This window comes from Alosa pseudoharengus, unplaced genomic scaffold, assembly GCF_046254945.1.
Source record: "Alosa pseudoharengus isolate Yale_2024_CS ecotype anadromous, Long Island Sound unplaced genomic scaffold, YU_APseudo_1.1 YU_APseudo_1.1_scf_127, whole genome shotgun sequence".
NCBI lineage: Eukaryota > Metazoa > Chordata > Actinopteri > Clupeiformes > Clupeidae > Alosa > Alosa pseudoharengus.
The window spans coordinates 34,194-45,000 of NW_027468595.1; the positions used below are offsets into that span (position 1 = coordinate 34,194).

At 46.4% G+C, this 10,807-nt stretch overlaps 1 protein-coding gene across 1 annotated transcript in view; it reads left to right on the forward strand.

Moving 5' to 3' along the window:
* Nucleotides 1-2,369: 2,369 nt before the first annotated feature.
* The window catches only part of LOC143121005 (transcription factor 7-like 2), a gene marked incomplete at its 3' end in the record, with an annotated part of 43,960 nt that continues 35,522 nt past the window's right edge, over nucleotides 2,370-10,807 (forward strand). The window contains 3 exon segments of the mRNA XM_076281422.1: nucleotides 2,370-2,845; nucleotides 2,996-3,062; nucleotides 3,217-3,341. Of these exon segments, the coding sequence (XP_076137537.1) occupies nucleotides 2,657-2,845; nucleotides 2,996-3,062; nucleotides 3,217-3,341 (381 nt within the window).

Consider the following 10,807-nt stretch of genomic DNA (forward strand, 5'->3'; position numbering starts at 1 on the left):
CCATAATATGCTAATGCAGCGCAGGACGGCATGGGAACGCATTGAGAGGCATTATGGGTAATTAACCATTTATGTGTTGAGGAGTTTGGGGTTTGGTGATCTGATGCAGCCTGCATGGCTGTCTTCAGCTTCTCTTGCCCCCCTTCTCTCCCTCCCTCTCTCTCCCCCTCTCTCTCTCCCCCTTCTCTCTCTCTCTCCCCCCTTTTCTCTCTCTCTCTCCCCCTTCTCTCTCTCTCTCTCCCTCTCTCTCCCTCTCCTCTCTCTGCCTCCCTGTCTCTCCCCTTCTCTCTCTCTCTGTCTCCCTCTCTCTCTCTCTCTCTCTCTCTCCGCCCAGGCTGATGCGAGGGGCTTGGATAGCCTCTCCCGTGTATCTGGCCGATGAGAGGGCCACCCCGCTGCAACAGTGCTAGAATAACATATATGTGAATTACTAATGCACATCATAATAAAAAATACCAACAAAACACAGGGGGTGTTGAGGCTACTGATGCAGTTGTGGTGTGCAGATGGCTGTGTGTGTGTGTGTGTGTGTGTGTGTGTGTGTGTGTGAGGGGGTCCCTCGGCACCCCGCGGGGTCTAGAGCAGAGGCAGGCTAGGAGCAGGAGAGAGAGCGTGTGTGTGTGTGTGTGTGTGTGTGTGTGTGTGTGTGTGTGTGTGTGAGAGAGAGAGGTCATGTCTCTGATGTTGACATCCCGTCTTTCCTCTGTCCTCCAGGTTTTTATCTTAAAATGATGGAATGTTATACTCACTTCTCAGGTTTATGCAATTAATTTAAAACACACACACATAGGCCACACCACATGCATGCACACAAACACACACACACACACACACACACACACAGCTGCATCATGGTGTATTGTTCCCCCTCTGTGTTTCAGTTTTGCCTCTCCAGCAGACAGAGGTCTCCTTCATCCAGAAACAGACATTTAGAGAGAATATTTATTTATTAGGCTGTGTGTGCACGCCGCGGACGTCTAACAAGAGCTCTGATTGTCAGTTTACACCGCGCACTATCTTGGAAAAACAATGAAACATTTATGGCACAGCCTGTAAATAATCGGCACCGCGCAGTCCATTCAACGCCAGTGCTACGCCGGACCCTCCCCGCTCCCCTTGTCCTTCTCTGTTTAAATAACTTTGACCCTGATGAGCACAAGCCGTTTCAATCTAGCACCAGAGCGGACATATTATTTTAAAATATGATGATCGGTGTTGTCTAACCTTTAAAACAAAATTAGCAGTTATAAAAGCTGTTAGACTGGGCCTAGGCTATAGTGTTAATAATTGCAAGAATGGAAACGCGCTGCTTCTTGAATGACAGCGATTCCATAGCAAGCATGCAAATATAAAATATTTTCCTGTGTTTTTACGAAAATAAAATAATGGTATTAAAACATATTTCAACACAGCTGTCGGCCAGTAGCCTAATTAAACCCATTTTGGGTTATTAAAAAAGCCTTTCGGTCTTTTCTTCAGTCACAAGCAAGCTGAGGACTAAAAAAAACTTTATTTATCATTTTCTGTGTGCATCGGAGGTGTGGGTGACAGAGAGGAGCAGGAAGCGAACGCACGCGGCCTGTTGTTTTATTCATAATGAACACAGGTTGTCCTCGGAGCTGCCCGAACTCATTAGTCCGCCGCTGCTGTAAGCGCGATCAGCGCCCATCGCGCTCTCCCTCCCTCCGCATCTCACCTGAGACGGCTCGACACTCGCGACAAGCGCTCCAGGAAAAAAATCATATTGTGACAGGGACAATATCTTTGCTTATATATATTCTTCAACAGTAGGCTATATTATAATTCAGTTTGACACAGAATTTAAAGTGATTTTAAATTGCGTTGTGAAATTTATAACAAGCTGAAATAAGGTGCAAAAAAACAAAACGACATTTTGAAATAAACTAATTTGAAAAATATTTTATATTTTAAGCGGTTTAATTTTTAAGGCACCAAGTCAAATAAAAGATGCGCGTGGCCGTATCTCTATGGTACGCGGGGCAAAGTTTGGGCTGCGCGCGGCTGCTTGAGCACGCGGCTACTGCACGAGAAGCAGGAAGTGGAATAGCGCCGTGGCGCGAGACCGCCCATGTTGTTTAATCCACGTTTCACCGGCACCTCGCGGAGATCTTCCGCCTATTTTACTATTCCGTCACAAAAGCAAACAGGGCGACTCGCATAACTGTCCCTCTCCTCACCAAAGCTGTCCGCTTCCGCGTCTCAAACTCTCTCCCGTCCGCCGTTTCCTTTCTCCCCCCCCCCCTCCAGTCCTCTCCTGCCCCCCTATCCTGCCCCTCTCTATTTATGAAAACGTCACTTCAAGTCCCTCCCTGTTTGAATCTCATTAGTTTCTTGTGTGTTTCTCCCTGTCAATAATCCCGAATCCAGACTCTCTCTATTTCCATCCCTCTCTATCTGTCAATCAGCGCCGCCTTTGAACTGAAAACCACTCCGACCAACTTCAACTCCTCAATCCGAGCGGCTCAGCTCCATCTCCGGCTTCTTTTTCTGCCAAGATTCCCCTCTTTTGAGTTTGTACTAACCGCCAGTGCTTGGAAAACGCCAATACAGACCCTAAACTTAAACTCGGATCCGGGATCACTAAGATCAAGGGTTTAAAACTTTGTGTTTTTGCCCCCAAAATTGCTCGGGAAAAATGCCGCAGCTCAACGGCGGTGGAGGGGACGATTTGGGTGCGAACGATGAAATGATTTCCTTCAAAGACGAAGGGGAACAGGAGGAAAAAATTTCGGAGAACTCTTCTGCAGAAAGGGATTTAGCAGACGTCAAATCTTCTCTTGTAAACGAATCAGAAACGAATCAAAACAGCTCGTCAGATTCAGAGGTAAGTGACAAATAATGGCGATCGATTGACCATGACTTTACTTCATTTATCTGTTATACGTAAAATTATCGTTTGAAAACACGTTGTTAAAAGTAGCGATTCCTCCTCGTGTTTCTTAAATGCAATCCCTGTGTTTCGTTGCATTTGAAGGCGGAAAGACGGCCTCCGCCTAGATCTGAAACTTTCAGAGACAAAACAAGAGAAAGTTTAGAGGAGGGTGAGTTTCTGCTCTTTTCTTAATGCTCTTGTCCCACACACTTTTACTCAATGCAATGTTAACATGCCGAAGGGCTTTACTGTTGGGGTCTCTGAAGGAGAGCAACTTTTCAAGGCACTTATAAAAGTTTTCTTCTTTTCCCCCGCCATGTTAGCTGCGAAGCGGCAAGATGGAGGGCTGTTCAAGAGCCCACCGTACCCGGGCTATCCGTTTATAATGATCCCTGATCTTACGAGCCCGTACCTCCCGAACGGATCACTTTCTCCAACAGCACGCACAGTAAGTGTGTTTATTTGCCCCTTTACGCTCATTAACACGCCACGTAGGGCGCAGCAGGACATAGTTTGCGAGCGCAACTAGGTAAGGTTAGCTGGGAAATATCAGGCTAAAGTTTCGCAACTTTGGCATACTGTACAGTGGCATGTCATGTCGTTGCTCAGCCGGATCCCGTGTGTGGAAGTAGGCTACGGCTATAGCCCGGTACAGTTGGCTATGGAACAGCGCGGCCTCCCACACACGTTCCAAATGCGGGAAGCATTCTACCTAACGTTTCCCGCACGGATTGAATTTAGAATAAAAAAAAATGTATCCAAATTTGGAAAGTGACATTTACAATTTATTTGTTTAACACTTGTGTACACGAATGATTTTATTGTTCAACTTAATGTAATAGGCTAATAATAAGGTATCCGCAGTTGTTGGGATTGTGCTATTTTTTTTAAATCAATTGTTTTCCTGAATTGGTTGTGTTAATTTTAGCGGTTGATTTTGTCAGAATTAACTGATGTTTTTTTTGTACTGAGGAAATTGACATTTCCTCTGTTGTTCGGTGACACGCACGTCTCACTACAAACGAAGCTGTTGTATTTTAATTTTATGGATGTTAGAATCTAAAGCTTTATGCAAATGAGTTTATTCAGCATATTTGCATAGCCTATTGCACAATATATGTCTGTCATTTTTACACTGTTAAGATGTCAGGAAATTAAATATAGGTCATGCACAACCACACGCCTGTACAATTATAACATTTTTAGTACGCAAATATTTACAGCGGACCAACACATACACTGTCTGATATTCCTGCGGGTTGGTTTTCCCAGGGAAGCGCGCGAGTCTGTTCTATTATGGAAGGCATCTTTTACCTTCACTTTCCCCCCGAAAACACCCTCTAAAAATGCCCTTGTTACTAGCAATTAGTAAGAGTATAATTATGCATGCACACACGAACGCACGCGCTACCTGTGCCGGTCCCACCGGGCAGAAGGCTTCGCGGGAAGTCTCGAGCTGCCAGAAGAGTTAATTGTAATTGCTGGTTATTGCCGAAGACTACCATCTCAAATTACAAGGTTAACCCGGAGACCTGCGATTATGGCCCTGCTATTCTTTATATTTATTCATGATGACATTCTTAGAATGGCTAAACTATAAATATAATTTTGTCTGGTGCACAGTTAAGAGCTGAATAAAACAAAGAAACAAACACAGCACAACAAAAACTAGAGTTATTATTGCAATTATATAAATATTAATAAAATACCAGACATCTCTATGTTGAAATGGATCTTATACATCTGATTTAATTTTTATATTATTGGAAATCTGTCAGCTCTATTACAGGGCAGTGACATAATAATGTTTGTGAGGGAAAATAATTTGTAATGTCTAAATCAGACACCAAGATGGTGAGGAGAAACACTGTCATTTTTGGATGGGAGCGTTTCGTTCTGCGATGAGGATGCTGTTGACTCTCTCTGTGTGTGTGTGTGTGTGTGTGTGTGTGTATATTTGTACGCGTGTATTCTGCCGTGCTGAGACAGTGGTCTTTGTTAAGTCTGTCTCTGCCGTGAAATCCTTTCAGAGAGTTTGCATTTGGAGCTTTCATTCCAGCACACACACTGCCAAAATATCAGAATGTTTTATTACTCTCACCAAAACACACACACACACACACACACACACACACACACACACCTCTCAGCAGTGTACCTGCTTCTGTAGATGGTGTGTCAGGAGTCGACTGCAGAGCGGTGGAAATGCCACTTCTGTCTGAATCTCCCTCTTTGTCAAACGCTCTTCAGTTCTGTACAAGAGGACACACACACACACACACACACACACACACACACTATTTCGAAATCAATGAAATTTAGTGCATGTAACATCAAGTCTTCAGAATCAGCTATAGAGTGTTTGTTCACCTGTTTGCATGATACATAATGGATGATACGCACATTAATACACAAGTGTCCGCATCCCTCTCTAGCTCTTACACACACACACACACACACAAGCATACTGCAGGGTATCCACATTGCCTTATCTCTTGTTAAGAATTCTGTGTTTTCCATTAGACATGTGAGATATTGTTTGAATGAGGTAAAGGATTCTGTGTTGGCTCTGAGGAGTGCGCTTACACACACACACACGCACACACGCTTGCTCGAAGGCAGAGGGAACGTTGACGGCTTTTACATCACAGTTTTAGCTGTAGTGTGTCTCTAGAACACGTTTATTTGGACAAATCACCCAGTAATCCGTCTGTGATGCTCTCTCTGACCACAGGCCCTGTGAAAGGTCGTCCATTCCTCTCTCTCACACACACACGTGCACGCGGGTGGCTTTGAGCGAGCAGGACTACCTGTGTGTGGAGGGGCTGACGGGGCTTTGAAGTTGAAAGCCCTTGTATTCATAAACGCATTACTAAAAGCAGACATTAATAATTTAGCCCAGCATCGATTAACTGTCCTCTTCCCTAACTAACAGCAAGCTCACGCTTATAAAGCCTTATAACACACACTCAAACACACACACACGCACAAATACACACACACACACACACCCGGTCGCCCAGCAGGCGTGCTAGGAGTGTTGGAGCTAATCAGCTAGGAAGCGTGTCTTTTTGTCATTTGATGTTTCCTTATTGATCCTATCTCTCGGAGTCGGAATCTTTTGTCATTTGGATGCTGAGGAAAGATGTGTGCGGTGTGTGTGTGTGTGTGTGTGATTTGTGCGGAGTGTGAGCTGTACCTGATGAGCGTGTGTGTGATTCTGGCTCCAGTGCAGGATGAAAGCAGAATGGCCTCTTTTTAGGTTACATCGTTTTTTTTATTTTTATATCAGGATTGAGACGGAAACAGGAATTGTCTCTGTGTAGTTATTTATGGGCTGTGTATGTATTCTGTGTTTGGCTGGGAAGTCAGCTTTACAGATGTGTGTGTGTGTGTGTGTGTGTGTGATTGGGAGAGTGGGAATCTATCTCTCTCTCAAATAGGAAGATGCTTCTCACTGTCCGGCCATTTACACGGCATGTGTGTGTGTGTGAAAGTCTTTTTCTTTCTCCTCTCCTCTCCTCTCATCCTCTCCTCTTCTCTCCCTCCCTCTCCTTTCCCCTCCACCCTCTTCTCCTCTCCTCTTCTCTCTTCTCCTCCTCTCTTCTCCTCCTCTACTCCTCTTCTCTCTTCCCCTCTCCTACCCTCTCCTCTCTCCTCTCCTTTCCTCTCCTCTCCTCTCCTCTCCTCTCCTCTCCTCTCCTCTCCTCTCTCCTCTCCTCTCCTCTCCTCCTCCTCTCCTCTTCTCTCTTCTCCTCTCTCCTGCTCTCCTCCTCTCCTCTTGTCTACTTTCTTCTCCTCTCTCCTCTTCTCTCCTCTCTCCTCCTCTCCTCTCCTCTCTCCTCTTCTCTCCTCTCTCCTCCTCTCCTCTACTCTCTTCTCCTTCTCTCCTCTACTCTCTCCTCCTCTCTTCTTCTCCTCCTCCTCTCTCCTGTCGTCTCCCTTGCCCTCTTCTCCATCTTCTCCTGTTCTCTAATCTCCTCCCCTCCACTCCTTCTTGTGTAGTGTAAGTGTGTGTGTGTGTGTGTGTGTGTTTGTGAGTGTGTGAGGCTTTATTTACTGCTTGTGTGCGGTGGTGTCTGAATGTGGAGCTATTTGACTCGGGCGCTGGGCGGGCCTCCTAAGTCCTGGGGCCTGAGATGTGGACACGGGCCGGTTTTGGGTTTCGACGGGTAATTACCAGCGTTTAAAAAAGCAGCTCAAGACACAACGAGGCGAGCAGCAACACCCAACGCAGCCTCACGCAACATAGCACACACACACTCACACACACACACACGCACACACACGCACACACACGCACAGGCACAGCACAGCACAGCACAGCACAACACAACACAGCACAACACAGCACAACACAACACAACACAACACAACACAACACAACACTGCATAGCAAAGCACAGCAGCCAAGAGCTTGGCAAGTTCCCCCACCAAACAATAGACTCCCTCTCTCCGTCTCTCCCTCTCTCTCTCCCTCTCTCTCTCTCTCCGTCTCTCTCTCGCTCTCTCTCTCTCTCTCTCTCAGTGGCGCGCTCTCTCTCTCTCACTCGCTTGCTGTCATTCTTTGTCTGATTTCAGTGGTAGGTTTTCGGTTGCACCACTTGCCTCTGCTGAAACATGCAGATATTTGAGTCTTATTCAAGCATTTGTGAATATATTGATATACATTTAAAATGATTTTACCTGTATATTTCTATACATTTAGAACATACATTAATTAGAATCATGCAATAATTGCTTTAAAGCATATTGTTGTTTTTTGTAAGGGCATAAAATGATAAGGCATCCCTATTGTGTTGTAACGGTGTGTGTGTGTGTGTGTGTGTGTGTGTGTGCTGCCGTGTGTAATATGCGGATTATGAGTGAGTGGCAGGTCCCGGGGAGGTGAGGAACGCTGTTTAAATGGGGATTTAGCGGGAGAGGGACACACCTTATCAAACTGGCTTTCCATGTTAATGGATCTTAATTGGAGTCCGCATGGGGTACTGCGGGGGATGCTGGCTCTCACTTCGCCTCTCCGCACACACACACACACACTCATACACGCACATGCTCACACACACTTACGCACGCACACACACACACACACACACACACACACACACTGGCCCTCCTATACCATTTAAACGCTTGCCATCCTTTTGTTTTGCAAATTACTTTTGTTGACAAAGAATGTCGAAACATGCTCCCTCATTCTCCCCCTCATCCCTCTCTCCCTCTCTCTCTCTCCCTCTCCCTCATCCCTTTCTCCCTCTCTCTCTCCCCCTCATCCCTCTCTCTCTCCCTCTCCCTCATCCCTTTCTCCCTCTCTCTCTCTCCCTCATCCCTCTCTCCCTCTCTCTCTCTCTCTCCCTCATCCCTTTCTCCCTCTCTCCCCCTCATCCCTCTCTCTCTCTCCCTCTCTCTCTCTTTTTTCCTCCCCTCTCTCCTTTCCTGTTCTCTGCTTCTCTCATCCCATGCAAGCCGAGAGAGAGAGAGAGAGAGAGAGAGAAAAAAAAGGGCTTTAAAAAAAAAGGCGTTTGCACGTCGCCTGTTTTCCCAGCTCGATAAACAGCCGTAAAAAACGCAATCTGTTTTGGATTTGAGGGAGTTAAGTTGGAGTTGGAGCTGGAGCTGGAGCAGGGGTTGGAGCAGGGGTATGGGCTGGGGCTGGGGCTGGAGCAGGGGTGGGGTTGGGGCTGGGGCTGGGGCTGGGGTTGGGGCTGGGGTTGGGGCTGCTCTGGCAGGCTGAATCGCTGCGCTGTGGTGCGCCGTGCTGCGCGGCTGGGCCTGGGAGGCATTAGCGCTGAGCGCTGGGCCTCCACGATGGTTAATTAGTGCTCGCTGTAATTGTTCATGCTCTGCCAATAGAAGCGATGCTTCGGAAAAGTGTAGCTGCAGTTAATCGGCACCGGGGCTCTGAAACAATAAATCAGGGGCATATTTGTGGCGTGATTCAGGGGCGGCAAGCCCTCTCCCAGCGCGACATGTGCTAAATTGTAAAGTCAATGAATTGCAGATGTAGCTTAGCGCGCGGGCCATGGCCTCCCCTACAGGACGCGCTTGTTAGCCGGCCGGCCGGCCCACTGCGTGGAAAAGACTGGTGCTGTAAATATTTACACCATCATGAGCGCCGAACCCTTCGCCCAACACGTTTAGCACGCCGGGCACGGTGGCCAGGCACAATTATCTTTTGTTGATGATGTTGGCACATGCGTGTGGGTGAGAATTGATTGTAGTTATCGAGCGGAGTGGGTTTTTTGGGTGTGTTTGCCTGCATGCGTGTGTGTGTGTGTGTGTGTGTGTTGGGGGTGTGAATGTGTCTCCACGGGGTGTGTTAGTTTACAGAGTGCTCCTATGGCGACGCGGCCGATTGGTGCGCTGCTCGGCGAGTGCTGGTATTTATTTAGCGATGTTCGCAACGTTCCCCATGCAGGGTCAGGGCTGTCAGCCGCAGTGAATTACTCCAGTGATTTACACTCCTCCAGCCATTTGAACCAAAACTGATCATATCGCAGAAGCTTCGCTCTTACTGCCATCCTCTGCAGTTTTGTCTGTGTGTGTGTGTGTGTGTGTGTGTGTGTGTGTGTGTGTGTGTGTGTGTGTGTGTGTGTGTGTGTGTGTGTCTGTGTGTCTGTGTGTGTGTACATGCATGTGTGTGTCTGTGCGTACATGCATATGTGTGTGTGTGTGTGTGTGCGTGTGTGCGTGTGTGCGTGTGTGCGTGCGTGCGTGCGTGCGTGCGTGCGTGCGTGCGTGCGTGCATGCGTGCGTGCGTGCGTGTGTGTGTGCGTGCGCATGTGCTGAAAAATGCATGGCGTGTTCGGGGGTCTGGCTCCTGGTATGTCCTGGGTGATTTAGAGTCGTGGGTGGGGGGGGGGGGGTCGCTGTCTCAACAGCCTGTATCTCCATGGCAGCTGTGTGCTGGTGACCCCCCTCACACACACACACACACACACACACACATTCACTCGACCCCCTCCTTCTTGCCTTGCACACTCATACAGACACGCATTTCCTTACAGCACACACACACACACACACACACACACACACACACACACACACACATATGCACAAAGATTTCAGTGTACATCTGGAATGCAACTTTTGTCATCTGTTAAATATAGTCTGGTCCGGCTGGCCAGGGCAGTGTGGGACTCCCGAAAACATGGAAATGAAATTATTCTCTGTGTTTATGTGTGCGTGTGTCCATGTGTGTGTGTGTGTAATGGTTTTGTTTAAATTCCTCAGAGCAGTGTCCTAACTCAGTGAGCCAAACTCTTAAAGCAAAATTAGTTTTTGGAATTGTGTGTGTGTGTGTGTGTGTGTGTGTGTGTAGACACATACTGCAGAGGACAGTCATATTTAAATGCATCTGAAATGGATTGTGTTGAAACACTGGTGATTGTTTGTGTGTGTGTGTGTGTGTGTGTCTTTGAAAGGAATCTCTGTGATATCAGATGATTAAGCATGTGCTTAATCACTGATAGGTGAGTGATCTAAGCAGCAGATGCTAGCATGTGTATAACTGTATATAACATTCATATGATCTCACTATAATATGCGTTACATGGTTGTAACATGCGTGTGAAATGTGTAACATCAGTATTGATAATGTGTTTATGTAAAGAGGTAAATAATAATATAATGTGTTTAGGTAAAGAGGTAAATAAAAACATATAATGTGTTTAGGTAATAATGTGTTGAGGTAAAGAGATAAATAATAACATATGTGTTTAGGTAAAAAGGTAAATAATAACATATAAAGTGTTTAGGTAAAGAGGTAAATAATAATATAAATAATAACATATGAAATGTTTAGGTAAAGAGATGAATAATAAGATATAAAATGTTTAGGTAAAGAGATGAATAATAACAGCGTGTTCTGTCCGTGTTTGTGGTCGTGAGAGAAGCGTTGTATTGCTCGAG